This window comes from Anomaloglossus baeobatrachus, chromosome 1, assembly GCF_048569485.1.
Source record: "Anomaloglossus baeobatrachus isolate aAnoBae1 chromosome 1, aAnoBae1.hap1, whole genome shotgun sequence".
Classification (NCBI taxonomy): Eukaryota; Metazoa; Chordata; class Amphibia; order Anura; family Aromobatidae; genus Anomaloglossus; species Anomaloglossus baeobatrachus.
Window position 1 is genome coordinate 509,128,296 of NC_134353.1, and position 15,946 is coordinate 509,144,241.

At 47.5% G+C, this 15,946-nt stretch overlaps 1 protein-coding gene across 1 annotated transcript in view; it reads left to right on the plus strand.

The window, feature by feature from the left end:
- CORO2A (coronin 2A) overlaps window positions 1-15,946 on the plus strand; it is a 287,230-nt gene that overhangs the window by 210,133 nt on the left and 61,151 nt on the right. Inside the window, exons 4-5 of the mRNA XM_075316071.1 lie at window positions 1,024-1,173; window positions 4,666-4,845. Coding sequence (XP_075172186.1) covers window positions 1,024-1,173; window positions 4,666-4,845 — 330 coding nt within the window. The remainder of the gene's footprint in view (window positions 1-1,023; window positions 1,174-4,665; window positions 4,846-15,946) is intronic.

Consider the following 15,946-nt stretch of genomic DNA (forward strand, 5'->3'; position numbering starts at 1 on the left):
GACGAATGCAATGTCTCCGGTAAAACAAACGGCTGGATGGACGGGTCCCACAGACGGCTGCGGTGTTTTTCCCCTGATCCCAGGTTGGTAGTGTAAGTCCTTTCCTGCACCTTCTTGTACGCTCCTCCTGTGCTCCGGTTTCCAGCTGGCTCCCCGGTTCGGTACCGGACGGGCCATTACCCTGTCCCCGGCTACCTACGGTTCTACCAAGACTGTCTTCCCGGCTCCTGCAGACGGCCACTACCGTCTGCCTCACTGGCTACACGAGGGACCTAGGCTCCAACCTAGGCCCCAGTCTGCGTCTGCCTCCCTGCAGACCTCCTCTCTCTTCCTCTGCCTGGACTTGTCTGAGCTGGTTTTTGCCTCAGGCCAGCTAGACTCCTTGGTGGGCGTGCCCATCTGCCTGACTCCGCCCACCTGGTGTGTCTGTCTGAACCCGAAGGAAGAAATCAGGTCTCACTGGGGATGACTGCTGTGAACTGCTGGGGGTGGGTGTGTGTGTGTGTTGTTACCTGTGCTTGTGTGTGTGTGTTGTTACCCCTGGCTTGTCCAGGGCGCCACACTAGCACTTACATATAAAAAGTAAACCTTTCAGAAAACTTGTTCTCCCTGATGCACAATCAGCATGAAGCGGGGACAGGTTCCCTTGTTACAAACCGGTATATTTTACATATTTTACAAATAAGCTGGGAACAGGATGAAGTGTCAGGAGGTCAGCTCACTGACAGCTTCTCATCTAGCATGTCTTTATTGTCTGGTCTATACTATAAAAGGATATACTTGTCAGTCAAACCATGGCAGATGAGGAGACATCCCTTGACTTTTCTCTCTGTTGCTCGATTGTTTTTAGACTATGTTCAAAAGAAATGTGTAAAACGTGTTTGGAGTAAAGATCTCCTGGTTCTCTTTAATTGTTCTCTTTAATTGTTCTCAGATGGAATTGTACGAGAGCATAAAAAAAGTGAAATTGTGCTTTATTATTAAGGAATATGTGAATTATAGAATTGGCTTGTTCCCCACCAGGTGAAAATCTGGGATATTCCAAAGCCTTTTGTAACAAAGAATATAACAGATGCACGGAAAGAACTTGTGGGTCATGCCAGAAGAGTTGGTCTCATAGAGTGGCATCCAACAGCTAGTAATATTATATTCAGCACTGCGTATGATTACAAGGTAAGCCATATGGACTAAGGATCTTTGAGAAGTTTCATCTGATATGCAGATAAATACATTTTTGGTTGAGCAAAATGACCGATTATTCCCTGGTGCTAGAATCTCCTTATTAAATTTTTCTAACTAAAAAGTAAATATAAATGTTAATCTTGCTGTGGACCAACGTGTGTCAGTAAAGAAGAGGTACAGGTAATTGTACACATAACAGTTTCTGATATTACAAACAACTAAACATAGCAGAATAATTAAATTTACTTTAGGAAAGCAAGCAAAAGAAGTGAAACCATGTACATGTTCAGAACTTATCGGAACCAATGGTATTTTCACATCATAGCATAGCTATCCTGACATTTATGTTATTTACTATGGGATCTGGACGATGCATGTGAGCTACAAATTTGGACACTGTAGCTGGACTGTCATGGGGAGTACTGTGGCTGGTACTGCCACCGGAAGCACTTTGCCTGGTGCTGCCTAAGGGGTTAAGGTCTCTGTAGTGTTTTGAACACCATAAAACAGTAGAAGGAAGAAACTGGAATTATTTTAATCTTCTGAAATATTTTAACAATTCTGGAAAAAAAGTCTCATCTATCTATCTATCTATCCATCCATCCATCCATCCATCCATCCATCCATCCATCCATCCATCCATCCATCCATCCATCCATCCATCCATCCATCCATCCATCCATCTTCTCCTGTCTGATCTTATTTACTCTCATTGGAAAAACGAATTATTTTAAGAGCAATAAAGTTCAATAATGCCCAAAGCTGGTAATGGACTTTATCACATCAATGGGTTCCCAGGAGCATAGCTGTGTGGAGTAGACAGACTGCAAGACTTTCAGACCCTGTTCTGGACAGTCATGTTTTCAGAACACTAAAGGTGGTGTCACACACAGCAACGGCGACATCGACGTCGCTGCTACGTCACCATTTTCTGTGACGTAGCAGCGACATCCCATCGCTGTCGCTGTGTGTGACATCCAGCAACGAGCTGGCCCCTGCTGTGTGGTCGCAGCTCGTTGCTGAATGTCCTGCTTCATTTTTTGCTCGTCGCTCTCCCGCTGTGAAGCACACATCGCTGTGTGTGACAGCGAGACAGCAACGAACTGAAGCGAGCAGGGAGCAGAAGCTGGCGTCTGGCAGCCTGCGGTAAGCTGTAACCAAGGTAAACATCGGGTAACCAAGAAGCCCTTTTCTTGGTTACCCGATATTTTACATTAGTTACTAGCACCGCGCTCTCACGCTGCCAGTGCCGGCTCCCTGCTCCCTGCACATGTAGCTGGAGTACACATCGGGTTAATTACCCGATGTGTACTCCAGCTACGTGAGCAGGGAGCCGGCACTGGCAACGTGAGAGCACACCGCTTAGCGCTGGCTCCCTGCACACGTAGCCGGAGTACACATCGGGTAATTAACCCGATGTGTACCCTGGCTAGGAGAGCAGGGAGCCAGCGCTAAGCGTGTGCGCTGGTAACCAAGGTGAATATCGGGTAATGGTTTCCCAATATTTACCTTAGTTACCAAGTGCAACATGGCTTCCACAGCGACGCATGTTGTTATGATCGCTGCTGCATCTGCTGTGTTTGACAGCTAAGCAGCGATCATAACAGCGACTTACTAGGTCGCTGTTGCCTCACAGAAAATGGTGACGTAACAGCGACGTCGTTGTCGCTGTCGCTATGTGTGAACCCAGCTTTAGCATTAAGAAAAATGTGACTATAACTTGTAAAGGTGGTGTCACACACAGCGACGACGACAACGACGTCGCTGCTACGTCACCATTTTCTGTGACATTGCAGCGACTTCCCGTCGCTGTCGCTGTGTGTGACATCCAGCAACGAGCTGGCCCCTGCTGTGAGGTCGTTGCTCATTGCTGAATGTCCTGCTTCATTTTTTTCGTCGTCGCTCTCCCGCTGTGAAGCACACATCGCTGTGTGTGACAGCGAGAGAGCGACGAAATGAAGCGAGCAGGGAGCAGGAGCCGGCGTCTGGCAGCTGCGGAAAGCTGTAACCACTGTAAACATCGGGTAACCAAGGGAAGACCTTTCCCTGGTTACCCGATATTTACCTTCCTTACCAGCCTCCGCCGCTCTTGCTGCTAGTGCCGGCTCCTGCTCTGTGCACATGTAGCTGCAGTACGCATCGGGTAATTAACCCTATGTGTACTGTAGCTAGGAGAGCAAGGAGCCAGCGCAAAGCAGTGTGCGCGGCTCCCTGCACTGTGACATGTAGCTGCAGTACACATCGGGTTAATTAACCCGATGTGTACTGCAGCTAGGAGAGCAAGGAGCCAGCGCTAAGCAGTGTGCGCGGCTCCCTGCTCTCTGCACATGTGGCGACATTATGATCGCTGCTGCGTCGCTGTGTTTGACAGCTAAGCAGCGATCATAACAGCGACTTACAAGGTCGCTGTTACGTCACAGAAAATGGTGACGTAACAGCAATGTCGTTGTCGCTGTCGCTATGTGTGACACCAGCTTAAAGCTGGTGTCACACTAAACGACAGCGACAACGACGTCGCTGTTACGTCACCATTTTCGGTGACGTAACAGCGACCTTGTAAGTCGCTGTTATGATCGCTGCTTAGCTGTCAAACACAGCAGAAGCAGCGATCATAAGGTCGCTGTGCTACATGTTCAGAGAGCAGGGAGCCGCGCTTAGCGCTGGCTCCTTGCTCTCCTGCAGCACACATCGGGTTAATTAACCCGATGTGTGCTGCAGCTACATGTCACAGTTCAGAGAGCAGGGAGCCGCGCTTAGCGCTGGCTCCTTGCTCTCCTGCAGCACACATCGGGTTAATTAACCCGATGTGTGCTGCAGCTACATGTCACAGTTCAGAGAGCAGGGAGCCGCGCTTAGCGCTGGCTCCTTGCTCTCCTGCAGCACACATCGGGTTAATTAACCCGATGTGTGCTGCAGCTACATGTCACAGTGCAGAGAGCAGGGAGCCGCGCACACTGCTTAGCGCTGGCTCCTTGCTCTCCTTGCTACAGTATGCATCGGGTTAATTACCCGATGCATACTGCAGCCACATGTCACAGTGCAGGAGCCGGCGCTGGCAGCAAGAGCGGAGGCTGGTAACCAGCGTAAACATCGGGTAACCAGGGAAAGGTCTTCCCTTGGTTACCCGATGTTTACGCTGGTTACAGCTTACCGCAGCTGCCAGTGCCGGCTCCTGATCGCTTCATTTCGTCGCTCTCTCGCTGTCACACACAGCGATGTGTGTGTCACAGCGGGAGAGTGACGACCAAAAAATGAAGCTGGACATTCAGCAACGACCGGCGACCTCACAGCAGGGGCCAGGTCGTTGCTGGATGTCACACACAGCGACAGCGACGGGACGTCGCTGCAACGTCACAGAAAATGGTGACGTAGCAGCGACGTCGTTGTCGTCGTCGTTATGTGTGACACCAGCTTAAGAATGTATAATTGTACACTTTTGTTTACTTTGTAGGTCATTCTAATTATACTTTGTTTTTTTTGCAGATCATGATATGGAATCTAGACAATGAGGAGCCAGTAATATACAGTCCTGTCCGGACAATAGAGTGTCATAAAGATGTCATTCTTTCTATGGCCTTCAATTTAGATGGAAGTCTTATGGCTACGTCATGTAAAGATAGAAAAGTCAGAATCATTGATCCCCTGAAGGGATCCATTATACAGGTCTGCACATGCATATTCGGCAGTTTTTTTAATAGTTGTCCATAATAATTCCTAACTGCTGATTTTACTGCATACTTAATTAATTATTGGCTCTACTTTGTAGACTATCAGCTCAAATTCAGTGTTATTCTCCTCTATACTGTATAGACATTTTGAAACCCAGTTACATTTCTATACAGTAGTCTGTGCAGTTATAGTAGTTTTCCCCGTGTCCTTAATTTGTAAGCTGCATTCATTTACAATGCCACAGACTCTGCCGATCTGAAATATGTACGATCCACCAGAAGAACCAGCATGTGTTTAACTATGAAAATGCCTGTGATTGGCTACAATGAATATCAAATCAGCCCATCAAGTTGGTTCATTATACATCCAACTGATGGGCAATATATGAAAAGTTAAAGAAGGCTGCAAATCATTAATACATTAGGACTTTTTTCTTTTAGCACATGGCTCAGTTATTCAGCCATCATCTGCCTCTAACAGCCGTGGGTGGAGCGGAGCTCTTCCTGTTAAATGCTGCTGTTATCTGACATCGGCAGGGGGCGCATCATTCTATGCATTTCTGTGGATTGCCATGAAGTTCATGTCTTGACAGTACTCCTGTGAAATACAGCCCATGATATTTGCTATGTACAGCAATGCTGTGGCATTGCTTTATGTAGCACAAGTGATAAGATGAATGTAGGTTCAAGTCCCCTAACGGGACCATCAAATTCAGAGGAAAATAGAAAAAAAATGTTTTAATAATATGAAAAAAAAATCTAAGGTCAATCACCCCCTTTCTCCCCTCCGATTAAAATAAATAAATAAATATATAGTATGCTTGTAATGCGGGCTTTACACGAGACGAGCTATCGTGCGATACATCATCGGGGTCACGGTTTTCGTGACGCACATCCGGCATCGTTCACGACGTCGTCTCGTGTGACACCTCCGAGCGACGCAGTATCGCTCACAAATCGTGAGTCGTGTACTTGACACTCAGTTTTAAAAAATTATTTAAAATGGCGCCGGTTGTTCATCGTACCAGGGGCAGCACACATTGCTCCGTGTGACACCCGGGAACGATGAACACAGCATACCTGAGTCCCGCGGCTCCCGGCAGCTATGCGGAAGGAAGGTGGTGGGTGGGATGTTTACGTCCCGCTCATCTCCGCCCCTCCGCTTCTATTGGCCGGCGGCTGTTTGGCGTCGCTGTGACGCCGAACATCCCTTCCCCTTCAGGAAGTGGATGTTAGCCACCCACAGCGAGGTCGCTCAGCAGGTAAGTACGTGTGACGGGTTTCATGACATTGTGCGACACGGGCAGCGATTTGCCCGTGACGCACAAACGACGGAGGCGGGTACGATCGATCGTGAAATCGCACAATTGGTCGACTCATGTAAAGCAGGCATTAGAGTATGTTTTTATCAAAATCTGAAATAAATTAAACTGTTGGTGTAAGGATAAAAATATAAAATCTAAAACTTCGTTTTTTCATCTGTCGCAACAAAAACAAAATAGAATTGTAACAGTCCATAAAAACTTCCTATCTATCCCAAAAACATGTAAATATAAACTTGTAAAATTGTCTTGAGGCGCAAAAAGCCCTCACATAGCTCCGGATTACAAAAATTTAAACAAATAATAATATAATATTTATTCATTTATATAGCGCTGTTAATTCCACAGTGCTTTACAAACATTGGCAACACTGTCCCCATTGGGGCTCACAATCTAGGTTCCCTATCTGTATGTTTTTGGAGTGTGGGAGGAAACCAGAGTACCCGGAGGAAACCCACGCAAAAACGGGGAGAACATACAAACTCCTTGCAGATGGTGTCCTTGGTGGGATTTGAACCTAGGACCCCAGCGCTGCAAGAATGCAGTGCTAACCACTGAGTCACCGTGCTGCTCCAAATATGGCTCTTGGAAAATAGGGAGACAAATTTGTGAATTTTTTTTCACCATTTAAAAAAAATAAAAATAAAAACATTTTTTTACATGTTTGGTATCTGTTCTGCCCTGGAGAATCCTATTGTAAGTTAATTTTTGCAGAAAAAATAAAACTGTAAATAAAAATTATCAAAAAAAAACAATTGCAGAATTGAACTTTTTCCGCTAATTTGCACATTTGGAAATTTTTTTCCCTGCTTTCCAGTATATCACATAATAAAATGAACGGTGTAATTCAAAAGTACAACATGTACTGCAAAAAAACAAGCACCCACTGTATGACAACAGAAAAGTATAAAAGTTATGGCTCTTGGAATAAAGGGAGGAAAAACTAAAGCTCAAAAAATGGAGAATCGCCTGGTTCGAAAGGGGTTAACTATAGCAAAACTGTATTTATGACATATAAAGTCATCAATTGAAAGATGTTTCACAGTTATATTAAAGGAACCTGTCAGGTGCAATATACACCCAGAATCACAACCAGTTCTGGGTGCATATTGCTAATCCCTGCCTAACTGTTTAAGTCTATAGAAGTATAGTAAGGCCGGAGTCACACTTTCGAGAGACTCGTGCGAGTCTCACATCGCATCACCCGGTATGGCCACACACTCTCCTGACAGGAGTGGGTCAGCTGCATGTATGTCTTTGCAGCTGAGATGCCCCTGTCAGGAGAGCTGAAGGCCATGTCGGGTGATGTGATGCAAGACTTGCACGAGTCTGTCACAAGTGTGACTCCGGCCTTAAAGGGATGGTCGCGCTCACCTCTCTGCTGCCATCTTGTCCGACTCCTGGATTTCGGTTCAGTGCACATGACCCCAGAGTTCTGGTCATGTGTACTATGAAGCCGCGTGTACATGTCCTGGCTTCAAACTGGAGTAGTGCGCATGACTGGAAGTCCGGGATCATGTGCACTGAGTCAAAGTCCAGCATTGGAGGTGATTGCAGCAGAGAGGTGAGTACGATCATCCTGTGACGCTGCACATTCATTAGCATGTTAGTACAGCCAGAGGGGCGTGCTTACATGTGAAGGAGGGCGACTAGCCAGGGAAATAACGCCCTTGCAACTAGTTGCTTTCCTCATTAGCAAACAATAAAAGATCTTTGGAAATACTTTTTCTAAAGATCCCTTTATCTATGCTAGTGTATACAGGGACAGTTAAGCTGGTGTCACACTAAACGACAGCGACAACGACGTCGCTGTTACGTCACCATTTTCGGTGACGTAACAGCGACCTTGTAAGTCGCTGTTATGATCGCTGCTTAGCTGTCAAACACAGCAGAAGCAGCGATCATAAGGTCGCTGTGCTACATGTTCAGAGAGCAGGGAGCCGCGCTTAGCGCTGGCTCCTTGCTCTCCTGCAGCACACATCGGGTTAATTAACCCGATGTGTGCTGCAGCTACATGTCACAGTTCAGAGAGCAGGGAGCCGCGCTTAGCGCTGGCTCCTTGCTCTCCTGCAGCACACATCGGGTTAATTAACCCGATGTGTGCTGCAGCTACATGTCACAGTTCAGAGAGCAGGGAGCCGCGCGCACTGCTTAGCGCTGGCTCCTTGCTCTCCTTGCTACAGTATGCATCGGGTTAATTACCCGATGCATACTGCAGCCACATGTCACAGTGCAGGAGCCGGCGCTGGCAGCAAGAGCGGAGGCTGGTAACCAGCGTAAACATCGGGTAACCAGGGAAAGGTCTTCCCTTGGTTACCCGATGTTTACGCTGGTTACAGCTTACCGCAGCTGCCAGTGCCGGCTCCTGATCGCTTCATTTCGTCGCTCTCTCGCTGTCACACACAGCGATGTGTGTGTCACAGCGGGAGAGTGACGACCAAAAAATGAAGCTGGACATTCAGCAACGACCGGCGACCTCACAGCAGGGGCCAGGTCGTTGCTGGATGTCACACACAGCGACAGCGACGGGACGTCGCTGCAACGTCACAGAAAATGGTGACGTAGCAGCGACGTCGTTGTCGTCGTCGTTATGTGTGACACCAGCTTTAGGCAGGGATTAGCAATATACACCCAGAGCTGCTCGTGGTTCTGAGTGCATATTGCACCTGACAGGTTCCCTTTAAGTAAATTGTCCATCACTCACCATCAAACTATAAAAACACTTAATCTAAAATGTTCCCGTTTTGAAAAAGTAAGGATTTATTCTTAATGCTGTGTTTAGGAGCCATGCTTTCTTTGAGCATCCTGACATTTTGAACCAGTTTTTTTTGTGATTTGGAATTTTTTCAACATTTTTTCAACATAATAAATAAAATTGGTTTTTAATTTTGAGAGAGCTTTCTGGGCAACTTCACAGGTAATGGTGTAATGAAGACTAATTGATATCTTAAAGAAGTTGTCCAGTTACCAAAGCTGATTTTTTTTTTCTGATAAATCTTGCTAATATGTGCCCCTCAACACATCTATTATGTTTTTTTCAGCAAAATTACCTTTTATTGTGCACTAGCAGCACACTGTCATTGCTGGCTCCAGCTCTGATGGGGTTAATCTCTCCTCTGACTTCCTGTGTTCAGTTCCTACAAGTCCCAGAATTCTTTGTGGCTCTAGGGCGGTGTCTAGCTTATCTAACACACCCATTGTGTCTAAGGCTATGTGCGCACTAGACCGTTTTTCCCGCGGATTTGCCCCGGAAATTTCTTGAGAAATGTCTGCAATCTTTGTGCAGACATTTCCCATGAAATTCAATGAGAAAAAAAAATAGCTGTGCGCACTGTGCGGATTTTTCTCAAGAAAATTTCTTGAGAAAATTTTCTCGAGAAACTTTCTTGAGAAAATGTGCATGTCCATTAATTTCCGCAGGTACCTGCGGTATTCCGGGGGTATTCCGCAGGTAGCAATGATGTGCGGTATACCACCGGAATAGCCGCGATTTACCTGCGGTAATGCCCATCGCTGCCTGCGGTTTTGCAGGAAGCGATGTCATTATGCCAGGAAGAGGAGCAGAGTAAACACACGTCACACTCCCTGGACGCCGCACAGAAGCACTTCCGTGCGACCTCCAGGTGCCCGTGCAGTGTGTGTCCTGCTCTGGCCTCGCGGCTGCCTGCACTGCAGTGTCAGTGTCTGCCCGCAGTGTCAGCAGCCTGTCACGCGGCAGTGCAGGCAGACACTGACATCCTGCAGTGCTGGGAGTCGCGGGGATGACGATCGCTGCTGTCAGGAGGTGAGATCATTACCTGCTGTGACGATCTCCTGCCTCCTGACGTCACCGCTGTCACTGCCGTCTATGCCTGTCTCGCGAGCGGCCCGAGACTGTCACTAGCGGTGACGTCACGGGCTCTCGCGATAAGTCAGTGACAGCGCTGACGTCAGCAGTACAGGAAATGATCACAGAAGGTAATGATCTCATCTATGCTCCTGATGGCAGCGCTCGTCATCCCCTGCAGTGACCTGAGCTGACCTATTGATGTTAGCTCAGGTCACTGCATTGCTCTCCCAGCCAATGGGGAACATTCTGTTTTTCATTGACTGGGACAGCGACTATGGTATGGATCGCCGTGCCCCCCCCCCCCCCTTATTGGATTACGCCGGACGTGGAATTGATTGTGCTCTTTTCAATAAATTGGTTAAAGAGGGAATGTTTTGGGGAGTGTTTTTTCAAATAAAACTTTTTTTGTTGTCTATTTTTTAATTATTACTGACTGGGTTGGTGATGTCGGGTATCTGATAGACGCCTGACCTCACCAACCCCAGGGCTTGATGCCAGGTGACATTACACATCTGGCATCAACCCCATATATTACCCCGTTTGCCAACGCACCAGGGCGCGGGATGAGCTGGGGCAAAGCGCCAGGATTGGCACGTCTAATGGATGCGCCACTTCTGGGGCGGCTGCGGCCTGCTATTTTTAGTCTGGGGAGTGTCCGATAACAGTGGACCTCCCTAGTCTGAGAATATCAGACCCCAGCTGTCCGCTTTACCTTGGCTGGTGATCCAATATGGGGGGGACCCCACATTTTTTGTTTTAAATTATTTATATAATTTAAAATAACAGCGTGGGGTGCCCACTGTTTTGGATTATCAGCCAAGGTGAAGCTGCCAGCGGTGGTCTGCAGGCTGCAGCCGTCTGCTTTACCCTAGCTGGCTACAAAAAATGGGGGGACCTCACGTCATTTTTTTTTAATTATTTATTTATTTTATGGCTAAATACAAGGCTAAGCACCCTTTCGGCTACTTTCACACACCCGGCTTGAGCTGTGCGGCTCAATCCGGCTGTGCAAGCTATGCAACGGATGCGGTGAAAACACCGCATCCTTTGCATAAGTTTTTCCTGTGCGGCCAGTCCGGTTTTTGCCGCTTGCGGCATGCTACTGAGCATGCGCAGTGGCAAAAACCGCATGCGGCGGCCGGATGCGGTTATTGCCGCATCGCGCCGCATCCGGCCGCCATAGGCATGCATTGAAAAATGCGCCGCATCGGCCAAATGCGGCGCGATGCGGTTTTTTTTGCCGCACGAAAAAACGTGCCAGGCAACGTTCCATCCGGCCGCCGCATCGGCTACATCTGCCGCATGCGGCAAGAACCAGACGGAACGCAAGGCCATGCGGCACAATGCGGCACTAATTAAAGTCTATGCAGGAAAATCGCAACCGGCAGCAAAAAAAATCGGTTGCGATTCTCATGCAAAGTGCCGGATTGTGCCGCATAGCAAAAACCGGAGGTGTGAAAGTAGCCTAAGTGCCACATGAAAGTCACTAAAGGGTGCCAGCTTAGAAAATGCAGGGAGGTGGAACATTATATAGGTTTTTCTCATCTATCTATCTATCTATCTATCTATCTATCTATCTATCTATCCCTCTATCTATCCCTCTATCTATCTATCTATCTATCTATCTATCCATCTATCCCTCTATCTATCTATCCATCTATCCCTCTATCTATCTATCCATCTATCCCTCTAGCTATCTATTCATCTATCTATCTATCCCTCTATCTATCTATCTATTCATCTATCTATCTATCCCTCTATCTATCTATCTATTCATCTATCCATCTTTCCCTCTATCCATTATCTGTCTATCGATTATCTTTATTATTTATTGCAGGGACAAACCTGCGGTAAATCCGCGGCAAATCCGCGGCAAATCCGCGGCAAAAACGCATGCGGATTTGGTGCGGATTTTTTCCGCAGGACCGGAAATCTTTCACTGGCAGAAGTTTCTCAAGAAATTTTCTTGAGAAACTTCACATTTCTAGTGCGCACATAGCCTAATACACCCACTCTGCTCCCACCCAAAGTCTCCTCCCAGCCTCTTCCCAGTGGATGTGCACTGAGAGAAATCACACAGACAGCAGCAGCTCCCAGCTCTGCACAGCCAGGGGAAAAAAGTGTGTGTGTGCGTATATACAGTGTGTGTGTGTATAGTGTGAGTGTGTGTGTGTGTGTTTTTGTGAGTGTTTGTGCATGAGTGTGTGTGTGTGTACAGAAATTATGATTATTAGTCTGCGCAACATGTGAAAAAAATAATTGGGGAAAAAAAAGTGAGGGGGTGATGAGATTGCTTTTTTCCCTCTTGCCTAGTCTGTGTGTCGTCCGTATCATCCGCAAACCGCATATGACCGGATCCTGTGGATTAAATGTTCAGCGCATGCAACCGTTATTTTACCGGATCCTTCTGCAGCGGGACACAGAATTTATCTCACAGCCCGCACACGCTGCAATGGCTGCAGGTGGGCTCATTCACATGACCGTTCCGTTTGTCCTGGTCAGTTCCTGTTTTTTTGCGGCACCACAGACAGGACCATCTTCTTCAATGTCTTTTGTGTAGGATCGGATGGTACACGGTAGCACTTCCATGTGCATCCGATCCTACAAAAAAAACCACATCGGATGCCGTATGTCCGCTCCGTTATTATGGAACATGTCCTATTCTGTTCCGTAATAATGAACCGTGACTCAATACAAGTCAATGGGTCCGCAAAATTCCCGGAAGCAACACGGAAGCACTTCCATGTGACTTCCGTTGGGTGCCCGTGCAGTCAGTGTCCCGCTCCAGCCCCAGCCACGCGGCTGCCCGCTCAGCAGTGTCAGCAGCGGCCCGCACTGCAGTGTCAGCAGCCGCGGGGATGACCAGCGCTACCGTCATGAGGTTAGTAATTTCATTACCTACGGTGATGAAGTCCTGCCCTCCTGACGTCAGCGGTCGTCACTGCCTTCTATGCCCGCTGCTTGTCACATCACCTCTCGCTGTCGACCCGAGACTGTGACCAGTGGTGACGTCACGGGCCGCTCGCGATACTTGGTTTGTGAAGGCGGCGGTCATTGAACTCTGTGACAGCGCTGCTGTCAGGAGTTCAGCGATCATCGCAGGTAATATACCTCGCTAACCTCCTGATAGCAGCACTCGTCATGCCCTGCAGTGACCTGGGCTGACCTATTGATGTTAGCTCAGGTCACTGCACGGCTCTCCCAGCAAATAGGGAACATTCTGTTCTTCATTGACTGGGACATTGACTATGGTATGGATCATCGTGGGACCCCCTTGGATTACACCAGACCTGGATTTGTTTTTCTTTCTAATAAATTGGTGAAAGAGGGAATGTGTTGGGGAGTGTTTTTTCAAATAAAAATGTGTTTGTTGTCTTTTTTTTTTTTTTATTACTGCCTGGGTTGTTGATGTCGGATATCTGATACACGCCTGACATCACTAACTCCAGGGCTTGATGCCAGGTGACATTACACATCTGGTATTAACCCCATATATTACCCCGTTTGCCACCGCACCAGGGCAACGGGATGAGATGGCGCGAAGCACCAGGACTGGCACATTTAATGGATGCGCTAGTTCTGGGGCGGCTGCAGCCTGCTATTTTTAGGCTGGGGAGTGTCCAATAACGGTGAACCTCCCTAGTCTGAGAATACTAGACCACAGCTGTCCGCTTTACCTTGGCTGGTGATTCAATTTTGGGGGACCCCGTGTTTTTTGTTTTAAATTATTTATTTAATTTAAAATAACAGCGTGGGGTGCCCTCTGTTTTGGATTACCAGCCAAGGTGAAGCTGCCAGCTTGTGGTTTGCAGGCTGCAGCCGTTTGCTTTACCCTAGCTGGTTACGAAAGATAGGGGGACCGCATGTCATTTTTTTTATTATTTATTTATTTTTTGGCTAAATACAAGGCTAAGCACCCCTTAGTGCCACATGAAAGTCACAAAAGGGTGCCAGTTTAGAATATGCAGGGGGTAAGACATTATATATGTATTTCTTATTTATCTCTATATATCTATCTATCCATTCATTCATTCATCCCTCTATCTCTATATCTATCTATTCATCTCTATATCTACTCATCTATTTATCTTTCTTGCTGCTTCCGTTTTTTGCGGTCCGCAAAAAAAACGAAAGGCACGCAGATGTCACACGGATGCCACTAGGATGCATCCATGAAAAAAAAAGGACCGTTTTTTGTGGCCCGCAAAAACGGAACGGTCATGTGAATGTAGCCTTAACAGCAGTCGCTGCCTGCTGCCGGTCACATGTGACCGTGTGCGGGCTGTGTGTACAGGAGTTCAGCTGAGTTCAGATCAGCTGACTTAAGTGTCGGCCGATTAGGCTGGGGCCAGACTGGGATTACTGCGATCCCCTCGCATTACACTCGGCTCACGCTCAGTACAGCAGAGCTGAGTGTCATGCGTGTGTCCCTGCAACTGAGGTCCAACTCTGCGAGCAGACCTCATCATCGGGGGCGGACCGGCACTCGAGGGGTGGGCCAGCACTGAGGAGGGGTGGGAGGGATTTCTCTCCCTCTCTCATCCGTAGTCCACCGATGTACCGCAAGTGCAGTGCGATTTTTCTCTCACCACATACACTTGAATGGGTAAAAGAGAGAGTCTTGCATTACAGTTGTAGCATGCTGCGATTGTTTTCTCGGTCCAATTAGGGCGGAGAAAATAATCGCTCATGTGCGCTGACACGCTAATATTGGTCCGAGTGGAATGTGATGTTGATCGCACTCCACTCGCACTGTTTTTCACGCCGTGTGGCTTAGACCTTACTTGTTCTATGTCCCCCTGCATCCATCGCAGCGTGTGCAGGCTGGAGTTCAGCTGAGTTCAGATCAGCTGACTCCAGTGCTGGACTGAACTCCGCTGACCTCACAGCCCGTACACGCTGCAATGGATGCAGGGGGACACAGAACAAGTAATTGGCATCTGATTACTTTGGACGAATTGAGCAGTAAAATGCTCTGGTGCTCGATGGGCAAAGCCCATGTCGATTTTTTTTTTTTAAAAAAATTCATAAAAAATAAAAAAAAAAATCACATTGTTTGTGGGCACCCGCTGCATTTTCTATTGTTACGGGTAACCCAAGCAGCTACTGGCTGCTAGCCCCTGCTGCTTGGTGTTACTTTCACTGGCAATAGAAATCCAGGGAAGCATTTTTTTTTTATAAAGGTTTTTGCCTGAAAACTTTTTTAAAAAAATTACGTGGGCTTCGCCATATTTTTGTATGCTAGCCAGGTACAGCAGGCAGCTACGGGCTGCCCCCAACCCCCAGCTGCCTATTTGTACCCGGCTGTGAACCAAAAATATAGAAAAGCCCTTTTTTTTTTTTTCTTATTTCATGAATTTCATGAAATAATTTAAAAAAAAAAAATGACATGGGCTTCGCCGAATTTTTGAGTCCAGCCAGGTACAACTAGGCAGCTGGGGATTGGAATCCGCAGTGAAGGGTGCCCAAACTTTCTGGGCCCCCCGCTGCGAATTGCAGTCCACAGCCACCCCAGAAAATGGCGCTTTCATAGAAGCGCCATCTTCTGGCGCTGTATCCAACTCTTCCAGTGGCCCTGGTGGCAGGTGGCACGCTGGGTAATAAGGGGTTAATACCAGCTATGTTTAACCAGCTGGTATAAAGCCCGAGATTCTTAATGTCAGGCCAAGTTTAACCTGGCCATTAAGAATCTCCAACAAAGGGTTTTAAAAAAAAAAAAAGACATCACACAGAGAAATACTTTATTAGAAATAAATACACAGACACAGTAGGGACTCCATGTTTATTACTCCCTCTCACCCCTCCACGATGGAGAGATTTCTGTACTGACTATGCCAGGAGAGAGCGAGGGAAAAGAGAGAGAGAGCAAGGGGGGGGAGGAAAAGAGAGCGAGGGGGGGGGGAGGAAAAGAGCGAGGGGGGGGGAGGAAAAAAGAGCGAGGGGGG